Here is a 22,302-nt window from a genome sequence, read left to right as displayed (position 1 = left end):
CGACTGGTTGGCCCGTTGTCAGTATAATGTGACCGGGTGGGGTGTGTTGCTTGGTGTCTTCGGCGGCATGCTTCAGTGTTATAGCACTATAAAAAGGGCAATAGTTCCACTATACAAGAAGACACAACACGAATATACCGCAGTCTCCCAAAACACGCACCTCGCACAACATACACGCAATACTACGCATACATGGGAGGCCGTCCTTACATGACCATAGCTGTTAATAGGACGTTAATAAATCAAACAAACAAACAAGGTCACAGGGGTCAAATAGGCTAAAATCCTTTAAACAACTTCTTGTGAATAACTAAGAGGCCTAGAGACCTGATATTGAGCCCCTGACATGCTGGGATGAAGAGCTACCAAGTTTGTTCAAATGAATGACCTTGACCTTCATCCAAGGTTACAGTGGTGAAATAGGCTAAAATGTTAAAATAACTTTTTGTGAATAACGAACAGGCCAAGAAACCTGATATTGGGCCTGTGACATGCTAAGATGAAGGGCTACCATATTTGGTTTAAAAAAATGACCATGATCTTCATTCAAGGTCACAGGGGTCAAAATGGCTAAAATCTTTAAATGACTATGTTGTATTGTGCCAATAGTCAGATGACCGTTAAGGCCCATGGGCCTCTTGTTTCTCCTGATATGGTTGAACTCTTTTTCTTTTTAAATGCTATATCAATGAAACATACCGTCGAGTTCACAATCAAACCACCCCACCCGTTCACACTATACTGACAATTGGCGAACCTGTCGTCCTATTTTTTGTATTCTGAGCGCTAAGCAGGGGCAGAAACTATCGCTTTAAACGCTCAATTGAAAGCCAAAAGTGAGGTGTTGTCAAGGGAAAAACAGCACATCGCTTACAAGTGGGGTGGGGCGTCCTTTCATGACCATGGCTGTAAATACAGGACGTAAATGTTATCAATCAAGCAAATAACCAAGATATTGGTTTATGAAAAATCCAAATATTTACGAAATAAATACAGTTCAAGGCTTGAAGGAATAATTGAGGCACAAAAATATGATTTTAATTTTGTTTGATTTGACACCCATTGCTTTTTTGGCGTTGTTCTTAAGTATTATATAGAAAATGTTCAATGTCTCATTAAATAAAGAGTAATACTCGAATTATTTAAGGATTGAAAGTTGCTTTGGCCAATTTTCTTGACACAAATTCAACATGAATGGCGATGGAGTTCATTCGATTTGTTCCGGGGATAATTAATTAAGTTTATCTTGAAACAAATTCAATTTTGTTTCAATAACTCAATTTATCACCCCATGAAATCGACCAAAGCAACATTTAATTCTCATATTTGAATTCAAGCGCATATATTTTGCGAGTCCGTCTAGGTCTGGGTTTGTGCAAGTTTATTACAAGAAATAGAAGAAACTTGTGACACAACACATATACATGGTATTCATTTAAAAGTTATTTTAAAAGTTCTTCGCGTTGAGTTTTCCATACACCAGTTACTAACCACTCGGACCTCCACCCGGGGGATTGTGCCTCGTGGCCTACGTCCTGGAGTCTCGATAAGTGCTCGATAACTCCCTAAATTCCCAGTATATCTTAAAACCTAACACCTACTCCGCCCTGCCACTTTGTACATATACTAAAAAGGCACGTGCGGCCTAAAAAACACTTAATCAACTATCTAAATTCTAACATCCACAACGTCCTATCCACATCGGTGCGTTATCATGTTTGCTCTCACCCATCTGACAGCCTTGCCTCACACTGACCACCCCAATCACTACTATCATCTACAGGCTGTCAGTGTCTAATGGCTACAGAAAACTACCGACCACAACGAATACCATTTCCATCACCTCCATTGCTCCACCTGTGATGTAATTTGTCTGTTATTCCTAACTCCTTGTACGTTAAGCTCATCATTTGAATGATCTTAGTTTCCCTAACATTTCACTCATCATCAGCCCATTTTACAAACTAGTCCTTCATTAGAATACAACTATTACAATTTGTCATAATAATACAGACACACTTATCTTATCAGATCCAAGTGAAACACAAAACATTAACAATAGATTTAAAGATGATTGCAAAATCCGCCCACCAACGCTGAAGAAGGAACTATGGTTGGTGCTCTTATAATTGTAAAAGTCTCCGTGATATTTATACTTTTCTAAACAACCACAGATACATAAGATATAGGTCTAGTAGGAATCTACACCTACTTAGAGTGTGTCTAATTTATACTTTTCCTTGCGTGCAACCGATGCTAATCTACGCAAGTTCATGAACAAATGAAACAGAATTTATGCAGTTTTATGGTCAAAGTAGCATTCTTTTGATCGCTTTGAAATGAGATTTGACATTTTTTAACATTAATAAAATGGAATCTCAGATACCAAATAACTTTATAAACAAAGGTTCTTGAATTATGAATATTACTCTGTGCCAGCTCAGAAATTCCTGTAGCAATCTAAATTCTGACCTATTTCGCGATCATTTGAAAGATTATCCAATTTGTTCTTGTGGCCTTGGTGATAAAACAGCCGAACACTATCTTTTCATATGTCCTTTATTTAATGAACAAAAATCATCACTCAGAACCAAAATACATAACTCTAATATTCCCCACTCGCATTTTAACACAAAAAATCTACTGCATGGCTGTGACAATTGTGATGAAGAAAAAAGAATACATATCTATTGCAATGCATATCAGAATATATATCTGAAACTAAAAGATTTTTTTAGATTTTTCTACTGTGATAGGTTGGGGAGATACACTAATAATAATGTTATATTTTGTTGATAATTGTACTATACCGGATTTGTTTGGAGATATCTAATATAGGCTTTGCCTGTTGCCAAATCCATTTGCATATTATTTGCAATAAAATTTGTTGAAATGAAAATGAAATAAGATTTGAAATGCTTGAATTCGGAGTCTGCAGGCATAAACAGATAAGTCTTGATGACCTTTTTCTTCAAGTTATGTTTTATATCAGAAGAGCTAGTATTGCAATGTCATGATCGAGATTCTACTTTAAGGTCAAGTGGGAGGGACAGGGGAACACAATCTATTTTAGCAACGACTAACGACACGAATATACATTTATATCATATTTTTTTTATAATTGGTAGTATTTCAGTTACAATAGTGATGGCCTTCATTCAAGGAAATATGAGTTCTGTATACATACACATTTAAGTGACTCGCTTGTTATGAGCAGATCTTATATTATATATGTAACTTATTAAAAGTTAACTTTTATACAAGGTCACGATTTCTAATATGTGTTATAACTGGGGAAAATATTTGAATTTTAAGTCATCTGACCTGAAGAGTCAGGACGACCTTTAGTCATCATGTTTCGTCTGTCGTCGTCCGTCGTCAGCCGTGCGTAAACTTTTCACATTTTGAACTTCTTCTCCAGTTTTACGAGTGCGGTTTCGCTGAAACTTACAAAAATGATCCTTACATGGTCCCGACAAAGTGTTGTTATTTTTCTTGTTGATTTGAAATCCAAGATTGCCGCCAAAGCCCCCATCTTGAAAACACATTTTGAACTTCTTCTCAAGTTCTACCAGTGCGATTTGGCTGAAACTTACATGAGTTACATGAAATTATCTTGGCATGGCCCCGACAAAGTGTTGTTATTTTTTTGGTCGATCCTAAATACAAGATGGCCGCTATCTTGAAAACACATTTTGAATTCTTCTCAAGTTCTACCGGTGCGATTTGGCTGAAACTTGCATGAAATTATCCTAATATTATCCTAACAAAGTGTTGTTATTTTTCGGGTCGATACGAAATCTAAATGTCTTGTGAGACTTATCATCAATAAGAATTGATTTAGCAAAAAATAACCCGTCAAACAATTTGAAATTCGAAAACAAAAGTTTATCATAGATAGGAAAATATTTTCACAGCAGTTTAAAACATCACAAAACATAGTTATTTACAGTTAAAAGTATTGTTAATAAATAGGTGATTTTCAAGTCCCGTAACTCTTGCAAATATTGATCGATTTTGACCATTATCAAACCCATCTGATATCTCATTAACCGGATAATAAATACAAACGTTATTGAGCGGAAACCAAGAAATTATCTGTTTTGACGATTTTAATTTTGTTTGGTTGTTTGATTTGCGGTGTGTTGCGTGTGTGGTGACGATTTTAAGGTCCCATAACTCTTTCAAATATTGAGAGATCTTGACCAGTATTAAACTAACCCAAGGTCCACATGATATAAATAAATATACCAAATTTGGTTGAAATCGAACAATCGCCGACATAGTGATACCTATGTGTCTCCCTTGCGTTGCAGGTTTTAAAAAAACAACATATTAATTCAAATTAAAATGCATATATATATTTATCATATGAATTCCGTGTTTTCCCATTCAACAATGTCATTTCATGAATTGTATTTATTACACATATGTAATACAACCTATCTGCATCGTGATTGGTTGATTCTGATGAATGGTATACGTATTTCTACGCATGGGGAACGACCTTTTCACAACGATGTTTTGCTATGAAATACTGAATTGAATGTCGAAACCACATAAATCTGTAGATCCATAAAAGTGCGTAAAATCAGTATCAAGTATCACCTTCTCTTATCCATTTGGCATGATAATCGATGAAAACATCTGGCAAGTCTCCTAAATCAAACAGTTAACGGTCACAATCATGTTAACATATGTAAGTTACAGAGTGTTCTAACCAATCTTAGCGACGTACTTGAACTAGCGCAATGACCTGAGCGCGAAAGACGCTAAACTCTGTAGAATACCGCCAAATCACGTACATGTAGAGCATAGAATAAGTGCACATTTTTTGTATATAAACTTGTTTTTCCTTTCCTACCGTACCAGTTATTGTCGAGGATCATTCTCTCGCAGTTAAATTAAAAGCGAGAAAATATATATATATTTTGCAATCTGCTTTCAAAGCCACACATGATTTAATAATTTCTCAATATTTCGCGAATCAAATTATCCCGATCACAGTAATGTTTCTCGGAAGTGACCGGCTATACGGCTCTCAACACATATTCTTTCATATAGTGACATATGCTATTGAAGTGAAATATTTTCTCATCAGGAAAAAAACTCACTAATATTCAAGAAGTCCAATTCTATGAAAAATCATTTGATATTAAATCTTTCACTGGAGATAATTTTATATTTAACCTGTAATCACTGTATAATGGCTTTTGAATATACAAAAAAATGTTTATGTAGATCTAGTAGTTATATAAAATATACTACTCTCTGTCGAACTATATTCAAGCAGGCGCTCGACACGGTGCCAGCACTTTCTGAATCATAATGTCATTGCATGCTCTAAACGCTACCATTATTTGCATGATTTTCGTACGAAAAAACATACTGACAACGTTTAAAAAAATAGCATGTCTGGTCGATTTTATACTAAAGATAGGACAATATGACTTATTATGACAAAACTGTATGTTTACATTATACAGCTATGAGAACACTACTTGTTTATATATGACATTGACAAATAATGTAAATAAACTCAGTTCATAACGAGATAAAAACGGTATAAAGCTAGTATATTAATAATCCGAAAACAAAAGGCCAAATCTAAGTAAAATAAAAAATCATTTCTATGGAATATATATTCAGTCACTGTAAGGCCTTATTAAGTCAAAAATAAAAATATCACAACCTGTACAGTTCAAGGTTCATTCTGTAAAGAGATTGAAAAATAATGTCCATGCCACGCTGTTTTGTAAGACTATCTTTGTGACGTAACAATCATCTTACGTGTTATTCAACAAAACTCAACAATATCTCTTAGCGTGCAATATAACATCTCGAACCATGCAATATATAGCGTTTTCATAGCACCGTTGATTTTAAGTTTTCTACCACGACAGGAGGCTGTTGATTAAGAATTTATTTATACAACACATGGTAATAAACGATGTATGTATTCAGATTGACTTACACATTTTACCTCAATTCCATTTGACGTTTAAGCTTCCGTTTAGAAAGCATATGTGTCGTAGTCGTTGTGTCAAAATATGTGTAAAATCAACATAAAATCCTAATAATCTTTGTAACGCGCTTTTACGTAAATTATTATACCAGTGAGTTGGGAAAATCAAATGGGTCTGTAATGGACTTAGTTACAATAGTTTGGTGATTATTTGGCAATATTACATTTTCGTGTTCTCTTTGCTATTTAACGACGTTAAATGAGTAAGATTTCATACCACGATATTCTTAATTAGAAGAACAAGAACTGAATAAACCAGTGCGTAAGAAATGATCAGTTCACTTCCAGGTCAATTAAAGTAAGTGTCGCCCTACTCGTTCGGAGTTCATCCATTTGGTCTATATCGCGGCGAATATTTCCAATTGAAGTAGAAGGCATAGTATTGTGCACTCTTATGGACGTCTTATGTTTGAAGAATCTGTAACAAAAACACACATAGATTGAATATCATTTGTGATAATTTTACAAATATTAATTTTTAATTCAAATTCTACCATTTTATATTATTGGAAGCTATAAGCGGTCAGGATGAATATATTTGCAAAAAAGTATCACCTTATTCGAAAGAAAATAGTTTGCATTCTAGATATTTTATTTCAATCTTTTCTAATATAGGATAATTTGTTCTCGAAGTCAGAATATAGGTATACAAGAGCTATAGTGAATATATGTTTATCTATATCATTAAGCACTTTATGAAGCAAACACCATACTTCAATAAATCATTCAGCATAAATATAATGATATTAATATGAACTATTATTTTTCTTGGATTTTCCGCCAATCCCAATGGACGTCGGTACCCCACGTGACCCTTTAGAAAACAATGATCGACTGGTAAAAGTTGATTGACCGATTTGTTTATAGATAGATCGGGAATCTATGCATCAAAGCATTGAAGTCATTTAAACGTTTGAATATAACATGCATTCTCTTCCATTCTCGGATGTACTCGTACTCGCATTTTGAGTAGTGAGAGTCCGTCTCTTAGGGATTTGGCAAGCTTAGTTGGCTATTTTACATCCTCATTGAGGGCTATACGCTTGGCTGGGTTGCGTTACAGACAATCAGATCATTTTAAGTCACAAGAATGTCATATGATAACATAGTCAGGTTACCTGTTGAGGCCTGAGAGGAAATTCAGTGGTGGATAGATAATGTGAGAACAATGAATGGTCACGTTATCGGGCCGGAGGATCCTTCTGTAATTCTAGAAACAGATGTATCATTGTCAGGCTTTGGAGCAAAGCGTGGAGATAGACGACAAACTAAGGGAGGTTGGTCTCCTTCAGAAAGAAGTTGTCGCATTAATTTGTTAGTATGGTTGTCTCTGTTATCACCTTGTAAGGAGGTTCGTGATGTACACATTAGGGTGAAGATGGATAATGTTGTGGCTCTGTCATACATAAATAAGCCTGGAGGTAGTGTTCTATCCTTGAATGATATTGGTATTATGATTTGGAGATGATGTGAGGAGAGAAATGTCCTTTCAGCATGGTCACAAGGGTGATTCAGAGAATCAAGCAGGACAGGGTGAGTGCGGCAATTTTTGTCGTACCTTTGTGGAGAAACCAGGTATGGCTACCTATGCTCCTAAGTATTGTTACAACTGCCCCTGCAAGGTTTCCAAGATGGCAAACTCTCCTGTCCTCGCCAGAGGAAGACAATCATCCGTTACGCAGCATGAGACTGAGCGTATCTGGCGATCGTGGCAAAGGCATGGCCTATTGAAACAGACTGCCATTATTGTCTCCTCGTCATGGAGATCATCAACAAATGAATCCTTGGATGATATTGCTATTATGATTTGGAGATGATGTGAGGAGAGAAATGTTTTCATTTCTGCATATCATGTCCCTGGGATATTAAATGCGGAGGCTGATTATTTGTCTCTATAGACGTCGAGTGAATTGGCTCTAAATGAGTTTATATTCTAGAGAATATGCAGTCAGTTCTTTGTTCCAAGCATTGATTTATTTGCCAGTAGATTGAACTACAAGATTGAGAAGTTTGTGTCTTGGTACCCAGACCCATATGCTTGGGCTTCAGATGCCTTCTCATTTTCATGGACAGATCATTTACCATATATTTTTCCTCCTTTCAGCATGGTTACAAGGGTGATTCAGAGAATCAAGCAGGACAGGGTGAGTGCGGCAATTTTAGTCCTACCTTTGTGGAGAAACCAGGTATGGCTACCTATGCTCCTAAGTATTGTTACAACTGCCCCTGCAAGGTTTCCAAGATGGCAAACTCTCCTGTCCTCGCCAGAGGAAGACAATCATCCGTTACGCAGCATGAGACTGAGCGTATCTGGCGATCGTGGCAAAGGCATGGCCTATTGAAACAGACTGCCATTATTGTCTCCTCGTCATGGAGATCATCAGCAAATAAATAGTACGATCTTGCCTGGGACAACTGGGTGTGATAAATAGCAAGTTAATCCCAATCATCCCAGTGTCGCAGGTAATAGGTTATCTCACACATCTACATAACCTAGGGAAATCCTATAGTGTTTTTACATTTCAACATATTTTATTAATAACAAATATTTAAGGGATCAGACAACAGTCAAGCCTATATAAGTCTTCTCCCTTAAAACTGTTTCTTTATTGGGCAGTCCTCGATACGATTCCATGTGAGATGTGTCAGTGTTGTTACGATATTTAGAGACCCTTTACCCATTATCTGGATTGGAACTTCCTATTTTGTCTAAACGGTTAGCATGTTTGTTGGTTTTAACAGCAGCACAGAGAGCGCAAACTTTAGTTAGTCTAGATATTTCTTATATGCAGGATTCGGGGAATTCTGTTGTATTCACTGTGCCTACCTTAATGAAAACGTCAAAACCGTCTGCTCCTTTTTATAAGGTGAAAGTAGATAGATTTGCTTCAGAGATTTTATGTGTTATAATCAACTGGAGAGAATATGTGTGTAGAACAGAGACATAGAAGAAAAAAAATATTGGTCTCGTTTAAGCTAGGCACTCCTGTTTCTACAGAGACTTATTCTAGATGGGTCAAGGACTTAATGCGTAGAGCAGGAGTCAGCGATAGGTTCAAGCCACATTCTGTTCGAGGTGCTTCTACCTCGGCTGCTGCCGCATCAGGCGTTTCCTTACAAACTATATTAAAAACTGCTAATTGGTCTTCTGCAGGTACCTACAGGGAGATAGAGGAAGAAGAGTCCTTTGGAAATATCTTTTTGTCTTTGTCAATAAAATTGTCATAATAAAATTAGTAACAAGTATTAGAAGTTGATCGTTTTTTTATTGGATTGTCTCAGTCTTCAATTCCATTTGTTGACTAATCGCTTTGAAGATGCAATTTTAACCCGAACTGCCGTAGGGCGAGAATGGAAGAGAATCCCCCTCTCATCCGAGTATCTCTGATATGATGGATGAGAAGGATTCTCTGTAATGAAGCCCGAAGGCTGGAGGGTTAAAATACTCTCCCACCCACCTCTATCAGTTTTGGATTGTCAACAAACTTTGTCTTTTAAGAAGCGTGTGGGATGTTTCGGGTTGACTTTTTATAGGACCGGGGTCAAGCAAGGGCTACCTAGGGTCAGCTACCATGAATGGTTTGTATAATTTTGGTCAATTTTAACCCTCCAGCCTTCGGGCTTCATTACAGAGAATCCTTCTCATCCATCATATAAGAGATACTCGGATGACAGGCGGATTATAACGTTGATAGTTAAAGCGTTTCTAAGATGCCGATTTTGTTGGAAACACATTTTCGTCAAACACAGAGAATGAGAGGTAGACAAAGCTACAGGTGTAGCTATCTGACGATAGAGGAGAAATGAAACATACAAAGATCCAACGATACCAGCGGTGCGTGTACTTGTAATATGCATTAAGACATTTACAGTAAGTAACCCTACTGTTGAGAAACATGAAAAACACAGTATGGGTTTGATGATGCATTCTCAATCAGATGATTTATTACATTGGAAACCCGGCCCTGCAGGTAGGGCGTTAGAATTGTACCTGCTGCCCCTATTGCATGATCGTAAAAGGCGACTAAATTTAGGATCTTATCTTTTCTCTTCTTCCTAACTGACTTTATCTTTCCTAATGCCTCCCTTGGCACCGCCTCACTTTTGGCCTTGAGTTGAGCGTTCGCCCCTGTGAGGAAGGCTCTGGGTTCTGTCCCCTGGCCGAGACACACCAAAGTCTATAAAAGTGGTAGTTTCTGCTCCTGCTTAGCGCTCAGCAAAAAGGGAGTGGGACGACTGGTTCGCCCGTTGTCAGTATAATGTGACCGGGTGGGGTGTGTTGCTTGGTGTCTTCGGCGGCATGCTCCAGTGATATAGCACCGCATACATGGGAGGCCGTCCTTACATGACCATAGCTGTTAATAGGACGTTAATTAATCAAACAAACAAACAAACAAACATTGGAAACCAGAACTAATAAGAAAACTGCATTTAAATCCCCCCCGGATCATTGGTACAATCATTTTGGATATAAATATAATATATACTAAACTGAAATCAATGTAGATGTTCACACTAGACAGTCACATATATGCATTTTTGTGTACTGCATTAAGGACGTGGGTGACGCTTTAAATCCTTGATTGCATGTAAAGAAAAACCAAGTAAAATAATAAAACAATTGTAGCATTTTGAATTCGGTCTGTGTATGTTATTTTTGACCAAAGAAAAATGATCAACTTCGGACTACGTCCTCGGTCGATATTTTTTCTATGGCCAATTAAAAGCATGCATCGACCTCATCAAATTGCTATATTTTATATAAATCAATTGGTTTTCGTCAATTCGTAATATTAACTTTTGGACAATTGAAAATTAAATTCTTTTATGCTTAACTTACATAAATGCTGAAATTCCAACGACTGCGAAAATCCCAACCACGCTTCCGCAAATAGCCTCTAGCGGTAACGCCTCATCTACAAATCGATTTCACACAATGTAATGCCAAAACAAACAGCTTAAAGAGAAAACCCATATACTCACAGTTTACCATGAATAAATAATATATAATGTTGACAAACTTAACAATCTCCACTAATTTTGATATTCAAAAAGAAAATAACCAAAGTGCCAAAATATGAACGCAAAATATTAACGATGCTTTTTCAATACAAATATATGAAACGATTCCTCAGACTAGTGTTAAGAATGATGGCGTTTAATTAAGTTTAACACCAGCAGATATGTTGTTTCAATAATTTCTTGTAAGGCTCAATCTGATTAAAATACAGATCCTTATTATCAATACGTTTGATAAGAGGATCTGAGAAAATCCCATTAGGGGTCATGTCCAGGTGACCTTTGGAAATGGCCAATCAAATTGCTACTTGCAAAATTTTGACAGTGAATTTCAGGGACGAAATAGTTTGAAAAAACTGTCAGAATTATTTTCGTTTTCGTAGTCATCTCGCCCAAAGAACACAATAAAGCTAATTATATATGTTTACTGGGACGAAATATCGTTTACAATGGATGTGACAAGGTGTAGAAAATGTATCTGATATGAAGACCACGTGGTATAAAGGTCATCTGGACGTGACCCCCTACGGGATATTGTCAGATCCTTTATATAACGGAGTGGTTATAAGGATCTGTATTTTAATCTGATGGTTGTAAGGCTATGAGAGACATTGCGCAGTGAAAAGACAAGGAATGCATATGATCTCGAGTCTTTGTTAAATAAGCCATGAGCTAGGAAGGTCCCACATGCACCCCCAAAACCTCCGAACCAATATTTTTCTTAAACCTTATGACCCGCTGATCCCAAATCAAAATGTTAACATTGCATAAGTTTGGATGAACTTCCGGTTATGACGTCATCAAAATGGCCGCCATCTCGAATTTCACTAAAAAATAAAAAATAAAAAAAATAGTCATTACTTGGACAATTTTCAACTGAAGTAGTCAAATGAAGAATCAAAATGACAATAGAACAACAAATACAAATCAGGATAAAATAATCAAATACATATAGTGGTTTGTACGCAGAAAATGAAAAAAATAAGCTCAAAAATGGTATATTTTCAGCATTTTTTTCATATTTGGCTTGACGCAGCAAAAGTGTTTCCCAACAACAAATTATTATTCGTAATCAGTTATTTGATCTCTTGTCAATCAGTAAAAACAACAACAAAAATAAATAAAAATGCAAAAGAGATTTATTGTTATACCATCATTTGGTTTACAAATCATCGTCGGATGCGTATACAGGGCATATGATTGTTGGTTTTTTTACCGAAACCGCCGACACTGCAGTTTCCTGGTTTCCCAGAATTTCCTGAATATAACATTGGCTAGATATTAGAAAATTTTATTTTTAAAGTTTGCTGAATATCTAAGTGGGATTTCAAAATAATCCATTTTCATGTTCGAAATTTTGTAGCTTAGTAACGCCTCAAATTAAATTATTACAGTAAAACGCCAACTAAAAGATGAGCTGATGAGCTGATGTGACATTACATTACCGGGTATTATCGTGGTTCTAACTTGTCAACCGTCCATGGCCAGAGTTAACATATGAAACGTCGGCTTCAGGAATGTGGGAGTTCTTCCTGTTCCCAACCTAGTGATTCAAATATCGTATATGATGTCCAAGACTTCCCCGGCATGATGGAAAAGACATCAGATCCACATCCTGCGAAGGGTTCTCCAAGATACGTATGAAGCACAATTCAATCTTGTGAACCTCAGTGACCATATATGGCACAAATGAAGTCTTTGAGGTCATAAATGAGGTCTACAAGATGAATGAATGGAATTGATACGAAGAATGTGGATCTGGTCTAATTTCCCTTATGCCAGAGAAGTCTGAAACAGCATATACGATATCTTAGGATCTTAAGGAGATCCCACATCTCTAAACCTGCTGTTCCTGATATGAACTCTGGCCATGGATGAGTCATGAAAGATGACAGGCTAGAACAGCACTGGTAATGTAGTGTCACTAATCGACATTGAAGACGACGCTCTGGCTTTCGACGTAATTGATACTGATATCTCGATTACTCTGATTTGGACTACTAGCTACCAGAAAGCCTAGTCTCTTCAGTGAGCAGTGAGGCGAGAAAGCACGCGCAATGAAAATGGTTATCATTAAGAACCAGTGAAAGAAATTTGTGACACTGTAGTAACCATTTGACATCTTGCTTATGCTATGCATAGGAAATAAACAATGAATGAGCTCATTTGTAAAGCCACAAACGTTCTGGAAATTGTTAATAATATTTACGGAAACACATGCTTAGTATAGGTTACATTTGTTACGCTATCAGTAGGTGTTGTACTGTAATAATCATTTTTGAGACGCTGCTAATCTCCAAGAGGTCAAACATGAGAACGGATTATGTTAAACTGTGACTTGTCCCACCTAGATATTCTGTCAACTTTACATATTTATTTAATTAATAAATCGTCGAAAATAGCCTGTACGCTTTATACGCACCCGATGATGTTTTGTAAACCTATTGAGGGTATAACAATATTTCTCTTTTGTATTTCTATATATTTTCGTTTTTGTGGTTTTTACCGATTGCCAAGATATCAAATAAGTGATTACGAATAATAATATGTTGTTGGGAAACATTTTTGCTGCGTCAAGCCAAATATGAAAAAAATTGCTGACAAATCACCATTTTTGAGCTTAAAATCCGATATTTTCATTCCCTGCGTAGAAATCACAACATATATTGAATTATTTGGTCATAATTTGTATTTGTTGATTTATTGGTCTTATCGATACCTCATCTGTCTACTTGTTATGATGTTATGACTATTTTCATTTTTGGTGAAATTCGAGATAGTGGTCATCTTGATGACGTCATAACCGAAAGTTCATCCCAACTGATGCAATGTAAACCTTTTGATTTGTGATCAGTGGGTCAAAAGGGTTATGAAAAATATTGGTTCGGAGGTTTGGAGGGGGTGCATATGGGACCCTCCTAGCCCATGGCCTATTGGTTATGCAGGTAATCCATTACTCCGCGTTTTGACTTGAATGCAGGCTCTCGTACGTTTTGATATTATTATCCATTTTCATAGAAATCATATAAAATCAAAGGATAATGCTTATTTGGCAAGTCTTGGCAAGCAGTTCCTTAACCTTGATGAGTGTTAAGATTCCTTATGTATAGGAAACATATAACATGAGTGGCAGCACAGTATAAATGCGACATAATGTGTCAGTAAAACGGCGTCAGGTTTTTATTATGGTGATAGAAGGAACATGATAATTTAAAATAGTTTTATCATACATGATATATCAAATAGCTATGTTTTAAATGTAGTGATATTCAGGTTACCTTCGGGTACTGTAGGCTGTTTTGGCGCATTGGCTGCAGTTGTCGAATCACACGATCCCTACCAAAGAAAATTGAGTTTAGTTAAATAGATAAAAACCAACCAAATTTAAATGGACCTCCGAAATGGCCCCTGCGAATACAAGATTGCGCCAATGATAGAATTTTGACGCGGTCACTGATTGGCTGGTTAATTATGAATTTCAAAGGTAAAAATGTTTTCTCATAGGTAATTATTCCTAGATAACAATGATTTGAATTTAGAAATACAGATGGAAATTAAGGTTCAAATATCAATTTTGATACTGAATAGATAAAAACATTAGAGTTTCAGGATTCTTAGTGCAAATTGTACCTCATTTCAAAATTTAATTATATAGGGCAATAGCTAACTAATATTAAGGTTCATGTAAAGGCTTTAACCAGTGATATTTTGCAAGCCTATAACTCATTACTGTGCTGCAATTGAACAAAACTAACTCCATTAATTGTTGGTATGTACCCTGGCTAACTGTCAGTCTTACTGTGGATATGTAATTTGTGAAGCTTCTTATAAATTTCAGTAAGATAAGAGAAAAATGTATATTTCTGGAGAAGACATAGAACTCGTGTGGATTGCATTGATGGCGCCAAATAAGCATGCTGTCGTGTTCAGTAGTGACTATGCCAGGTACCCCAACAGTTTGTTTGGCAAAATCGGACCAGCGAATAGCGCAGGAGCCTATTGTTGTAAATGCAAATAGCTGCTTTGAATAGCGGATCACAAATATAGCATATAAGAAGACATTTTAATTGATACAAGTGCTCTTATATACACTATTAGATACTCTGAACATGACAAGAAGACTATTTACGAAAAAAATAGTTAAAATGTGAACTTTGAGGCTCTTTCCGGAAATTTGCATTGCATTTTCGCCCAAAACAGATCGGTTGAACTATTTTTTTCGTGAAGAGTCTTCTTGTCATGTTCAGAGTACCTTATGGTGTCCATAAGAACATTTGTATCAATTGAGATGGCTTCTTATATGCTATATTTGTGATCCGCCATTTATAGCAGCCATTTGCATTTACTACAATAGGCTCCTGCGCTATTTGCTGGTCCGATTTTGCCAAACAAACTGTTGGAGTACCTGGCATATTCACAACTGAACACGATGGCATGATTATTTGGTTCCATCAATGCAATTCACACGAGTTCTATGTCTTCTCCAGAAATATACATTTTTCTCATATTTTACTGAATTTTACAAGCAGCTTCACAAATTACATATCAACAGTAAGACTGACAGTTAGCCAGGGTATATACCAACAATTAATGAAATTAGTTCTATTCAATTGCAGCACAGTAATGAGTTTTAGGCTTGCAAAATATCACTGGTTAAAGCCTTTACATGAACCTTAAGTTGTTTTGATAACACAACATTTTAACAAACTTTAACATGAATATACATACCGCTAATTTTGTACAATTCATACTAGTTGCATTACAGTCATAGCACCCTGGATCATACGCTATAATAGTGGTCTCATGGCTGAAGTTGATACCGTCATTTGAAATGCTCAATAAATATCCTTCAGCAAACACCTCCTCAATATTAGCCGATCGACGTCTACGGACGGAGTCAGGGATGGAACAAATACAGCTGAAGTCGTTTATGTACCTCGCTGTAAATACCATTGGTGATCCAACAACTTCCCGTCGGTCAATATAAAACTGGATATAAAGATGGTTTTTATGAAACAATGATCAAGCAGAGGCTAAATACGGTTTTGCGTTACATTTCTAATGGTAGAAAATGGATGTTCTTCGTACTTTCCATCTGTGGGTGATTCTTATTTTGATTATTGGTTCAGGATACGATACAAAATACTATTGTGACTTAACTGAATTCATATTCTCTTCTCGAAATGCCTAGGGTACTTGCGTCGGGCTTGTAGTATGCTTGGATAAAGGGCTACCAAGTTTGTTCAAATAAATGAGAATGGCCTTCAATAACCAATATGCCTAGATACATGATATTGTGACTCTAGCATGCTGAGATGAAGGGCTACCAACTTCCAATGAATGACACTGAACTTCATTCAAGGTCACAGGGGTCAAAGAGGCTAAAATATTGAAAGGAAATTTTGTCAATAAGTAAGAGGCCTTGAGACCTGATATTAAGCCCGTAGCATGCATGGATAAAGAACTAGTAGGTTTGTGCACATGAATATCGTTGCTATTCATCAAATCTCACTGGGTAAAATAAGCCTAACTATTTGAACAGCATATTGTCGTTAAGTAAGAAGTCAAAATACCTGATATTAAGCCAACAAAATGCAATGATAAAAGGCTAATAAGTTTGTGCACATAAATAACCTTGATCTTTACCCAAGATCACCTTGATTTTTATCCAAGATGACAGGGATCAAATAAGCTACAAAAACGCTACTGCATACTTCATTTCTAATATATGTTGTATTGCATTAATAGTCAGATAATCGTTTACACCCATTGGGCCTCTTGTTCATTTTGTTAGACTTGATTACAATATTTGATCATTACCTTTAACAGACGTAAACGGCATGTCAAACTGACGTCAATGAAATTAATTCCGGGGATGACAAAGTGTTTGCAGAGCTTTCTGTCTATGGAACAAGTAGTTGCGTCGACGGATATTTCAGGCGCAGTTTCAAGTTCCAGAATACAGCTCTCACCATGGAAACCAGTATGACAAATGCATACTCCTAAAATTAACGAGTTATGTATTCAATCTGATCTTTCGTGTCAACATGTTGTTTCTGATCAGATACATGTACAAGAGATAACAAAGTAAGACGTTGTTCGGCAACACCATTGGTTGATTTAATGAAAAAAAAATCTCTCTACTTAAATATATATTTTCTTACATTTTCGTGTTTAAGTTAAACCACTAAGAACAATTTTATCTTTGAATATACAATAGTCGACCCTATAAGCGCACATGATCCTTAAAATAAAAATGCTCTATGTAGACCAAATTATATAAGGACTAAACTTTCACATAAACAGCAAGTCATTTATCAAACCATAATTAGATAAAAACGCAATGAAGCCGTTATGAAAACGCTATTAATAATCCGAAATAAAAGGCTAAAAAACTTCAAAGTAAAATCAAAAATCATTTCTATGGAATATATATTCTGCAACTATAGGACCTTTAATTGAAGTTAAATTGAAGCCTTCAAAGAGGACGATTATTGGGTTGATTGAAGTATGTAAAATTCATCATGTTGCGTGATTTGTTAAACTAACCTTTAGTGCAATTTCCATTTCCAGAGCAGTTGTTAGGACAGCTCAGCTCCAACAACTCGTCAAAAAACGTTGTTGTATTAGTTCCATTTTTCCCTTGTGTAGTTAAGTTTTCGAAACGTTCTGCTTCAATACGGCAATTTTGTTGCAGGGCTTTCAATGTGCTACTCATGTATCCGGTATGTCCAGATAACTAAATGCAGACATAGAGGATATTACATGAATGACTATGTGATATGAAGTTTATCAAACGAGTTCAATAATGAGCCTTTCGGCGAGTCGCATATTAGAGTATTTAACGAGTTTGAAAAAGATCCTATCACATAGTCGCTAGTATAAGATTATACACGTATTTGTCCCATAGCTTTTATTAATAGAAATACAAGTAAAACTGTTGCACGTATGTCTTACGATATTTATGACATGGCTGGATGGGCCAGTTATGTAAATAAAATAACTTATAAATAAAACCAAAATATCCATTGTAAGATTATAAGGCCAAACAATGGGCAACTTAGGTTAGATAAACATGTTAACTGAGGTTTCTCAACGTTTTTGGATTCAGTAAAGTTACACCAAATCCAATAAAAAAGCCACCCGAATACTCCTATGGCAAACCTCGCTTCTGTTCAAATACATACCTACAATGTTGATAAAGACATAATATTGCTAATGACTGGTCAAAACATATGTTAGAGGTTTCAAAACTTCTAACTAATTTTATGATAAACAATCGTTTGGTAACCACCGAAAAGCCGTTTTGTAAATCATGCGTTGTGATCTAAGATTTCTTTGTAAATCGGATTTATTATTTTGACTTAATCGACAGTCACTTACGGGGTACAATAATATCGTTATAACTATAATGGAACTGTATGCAGGCCAACATTAGGAAGTTGAAGTTAGGAAACGACTTCTTCGACTCACAGCTACTGGTGCAATTATTGCCTTTTGCAATAATTAATATTGTATACGGTAATTACTTGATCAAATATTTACATATCTTGAAGGAACATTTAATGTAGATCTTGTTTTAATTAATAAACTTTTGAAAAATCTCAAAAAGGATATTTTTATCAATTGTAGGCTGTTTTTATGTGCTTATCGTGATGATTGATCAGAGAACTCCTCTTAACAAACAGCAAAGGAAATAGTCTTAGGGACTCCAATATCCTTGATATCCAAATGCACAATTAACCTACTGAGACATTTCAATACCTTTACCATTCCAGCGCTCTCCCAAGCTTTATATTTAATGGACTTAAAAATGGTGAATGTATACCCCACGTGAGAAACACATCTGCTCCTAAAATAATACTGGAGATAAATGTCAACACATTTGCACAAAGTCTACTGAAAAATGCTAATCGATCTTAGAGATATATACCTCTATCAATACCAGTTTATCTACCTTCTGTAAGAATGTGACTCTGGTGATGAAATATAATCCAGAGAGTTGGAAATTCAAAAGTATCATTACAAAACACTGGCATTTGATTACTTAATGTACTGAAAGCCTTGAAATATTCCTTAAGCCACCAATGGTATCATACAAAAAGATACGAAATGATAGAAGACTCAAAACAAAGGGCATTGATTAATAGATTAACCAGGTACTGACCACAGTCTCGAAATAATTATGGCGACTAATCGGCTGCTATTAAACAACAGAGAGAAGATAACGGCAGCGTAAAATAGCCATTTGATGTACCTCCGCCAAACCAAACGTGTAGTATATTGGCCTTCAGATTAGACTAGATGGTTGAAATTCGGACAGGGGGACTACCCTTGACATTTACACCTCTAAAACATTTACGGACCAGTCACACACAAGCCAGCACATAAACTGCGACTTACACCCTATACTTCAATTCAACCATTATTGATTGCAGTAGTTTTGATAATTTCAAATAAAACCTTTTCTTTAAATCTCATTAAAGATAAACATTTTACGCCTCTTCAACAGCACTACGTGCATCAATAGTATTCACTCATCCCATTGGTCGATAATTACTTGTAGGAGAAGCCTAGCCACCAGGCACGTACCTGTTAATGACGTTTCAATTACTCAATACAAAAGACTAACTGTTTCACATGTTCGCATAACAGACTAGCTAATAAGGTGACATGCATTGCATACTGCAATATACATGCATAATAAAACTATAATATAACATAAACCCACAATTCGCACAACATACGAAGGAAATGCTATAAACAAAGTCTACGATTCATTCGCGCTCACACGAGCTACGAGCGTTTACTACCACTAAATATTGCACACCTATTTTTTTCCGTAGCAATTCGAACGGTGATTGCCATGACACGATAAGTTTCTCTCTCAATTTGCTTAGTGAACTGATAATGTTACTATTAGTCGACACCTTTCCTAATAGATGGCTGAACAAAACATTACTTGGTATTTGTTTTAAATTTTCTTGTTGAAGATTGCATTTAGTGTATCGTCCAATGCATCAAATTACAAAATAGTTGTTTTCCTAGCACGTAACTTCACCACACCGACTATCTTCAAGATAAACACAGTTCAAAATTGAATTAAGAAGCAGAAATCAATGATTAATAAAATGAGCCAATTAACGAAACAATTTAAAAAAAAATATATGCATGTATTTCATTTTGTTGATAGAAGTTGCATAATGAACTATATCACGAGGAATACCTTGAAGGACACCGAGTAGAACCAAAATCTGATTTTGGCTAAAACTCAAACTAATCTGTCAAATTAAAATTTCATTCTTCATATAATAATAAATCCTCAACTTAGTCATGATAGACACCTCAAACGTGATTATATGTCAGCAAGTTCCAATACTAAAATTACACCAAAAGGTAATACGCAATAATGGCAGCCATTTTGGATTTTGGCCATTTTGGATTTTAATCCTAAGCAAAGTTTTGCCATGGAGGGATTCGGGTAGATCTTTTTCATGTGAGAAGATGTGTGGGAATTCTATCAATTTCAGTTGAGAAACCTTAGCATTTTTGTCCCTTTTTTTTCTAATGGGAAAATGCTTCATTGCCTGGCCTTTTAGCATGTAAGAATGTCTAAATTAACTACACATTAACTAGATTTTTACCATGATGTCACCAATGCATTCCTGTATCCCGTTAGCTGTAGCATCATTCATCACAGCAACGGCATCTTTACATTTAGTGAGCATAGGATCGTTATCCATTGCATTCCGACAGGCCTCCTCTGCTAGGGACTCATTCCAGCCATTTATCCAGGTTATATTCTAAAAAAAAATAGAAAAAAATATATTAAAAGATATTAAAGAACAGAATCTCTATTGCATATGTTTTACTTTATTTTGCTCATTTTGTTTTTTATTGATATTTATTAGCTGTCATACTAAATCTGACTTTCTGAATGACAAAATGGTGAGAAAAACGTTATCATGACGTCACAATAACGGCGTCGACATTGCGTATTGATTTAGAAAAAAATAAGTCGTTGGAAAATCAATGGGATCTTACGTTTAAACTATCTTATGTTATCAAGTAGTCTAAAAAATTAATTACAAGCATTGATGTCACTAATTTTTAACTTCATCTGGGTATGAAACACATTTTGTTTGCTATGCGGATTCACACAGCTTTCATTCTCAGATGAAAATAAAACACAGTGACATTAATGCTTAAATATGTAAGAGGGAAGAATAATAATAACATGGGTCTAATTCAAGTCTTTAAAAGATAAGAAACAAATTAGCATGCTCCCCAACTTACTTCATCGGGTGAATCCATATTAGTTTCATCAATGACTAAACCAAATCTTGGAACTTCGGTGTCCTCATCACTAGATCGTTTGGAGCGGTGTAAGTACCCATGGGTACCCCGCTTTGCTCGATAATTATCACACTGCTGGACATAACCGGTGAAATCTGTACGGTTAGCGCATGCTGTAATGGTTGACGTTAAGTTGCAGTGTACAGAGGCTATTACAACTGATGTCGATGTTTGGCCTACATGACAGCTACAGTACTGTATAAGTGGTAGCGGAATGTCTTCCAATGCCATATCCGTGTCAAACAACGAGCCTCCATCCTCATTTTGAAGACTGGAAAAGTAACATTAATTCGCATATTTTGAAAAATGGATTATGTGCAATTTGACACCCGTCCGCCCAACAATGCTATTCTGTTATAGCTACAATTACTTGCTTGTAGGGCGTTATAACTGTACCTATTGCCCCTTAATCTTAGATCATCCCCTTCCTTTTCTTCCAAAGGTCTCTCGTAACTCCGTCTCACTTTTGGCCGCCTTTGGTTGAGCGCTTGCCCCTGTGAGGTAGGTTCTGGGTTCTATCCCCTGTCCGACACACAGCCACACATCATAGTCTATAAAAGCATTAGTTTCTACTCCTGCTAAGCACTCAGCATAAATGAAATGGGACGACTGGTATGCCCAATATTAGTATAATGTGACCGGTAGTGGTGTGCTAGTTTGGTGTCTTAGGCAGCATGTGTTTTGTTGCGTTTCACTATTACAGGAAAACACAACACATATAAACCACAGTCTCCCAGAATATGCACCACACACTTCACACACGCAACACATCGCATACATTGGGAGGCAGGCTTTAAATGACCCTGATTGTTTATATGACGTTAAGTAAAGAAACAACTATATCGATAAATAACTAGCATTTACACGTAACCACCATGGTATTTAAATAATTATCAGTGTAC

General features: G+C 36.1%; 1 protein-coding gene across 3 annotated transcripts in view; it reads right to left on the bottom strand.

Moving 5' to 3' along the window:
- Positions 1 to 2,549: 2,549 nt before the first annotated feature.
- The window catches only part of LOC138328002 (von Willebrand factor D and EGF domain-containing protein-like), a 55,124-nt gene continuing 35,371 nt past the window's right edge, over positions 2,550 to 22,302 (bottom strand). For 2 of the 3 annotated variants that reach the window (XM_069274554.1, XM_069274555.1), the window contains 8 exons: positions 21,341 to 21,671; positions 20,689 to 20,847; positions 17,594 to 17,783; positions 16,865 to 17,046; positions 15,773 to 16,033; positions 14,323 to 14,380; positions 10,866 to 10,941; positions 2,550 to 6,443 (listed from right to left, as the gene is read on the bottom strand). In XM_069274554.1, coding sequence (XP_069130655.1) covers positions 6,299 to 6,443; positions 10,866 to 10,941; positions 14,323 to 14,380; positions 15,773 to 16,033; positions 16,865 to 17,046; positions 17,594 to 17,783; positions 20,689 to 20,847; positions 21,341 to 21,671 — 1,402 coding nt within the window. In that variant the 3' untranslated portion in view covers positions 2,550 to 6,298. Of the gene's footprint in view, positions 6,444 to 10,865; positions 10,942 to 11,771; positions 11,872 to 14,322; positions 14,381 to 15,772; positions 16,034 to 16,864; positions 17,047 to 17,593; positions 17,784 to 20,688; positions 20,848 to 21,340; positions 21,672 to 22,302 lie in introns of all 3 variants that reach the window. The other variant, XR_011209150.1, reaches the window with a different exon arrangement.

Source organism: Argopecten irradians, chromosome 7 (genome assembly GCF_041381155.1).
Source record: "Argopecten irradians isolate NY chromosome 7, Ai_NY, whole genome shotgun sequence".
Classification (NCBI taxonomy): Eukaryota; Metazoa; Mollusca; class Bivalvia; order Pectinida; family Pectinidae; genus Argopecten; species Argopecten irradians.
This window is presented reverse-complemented; position numbering and strand designations above follow the sequence as displayed.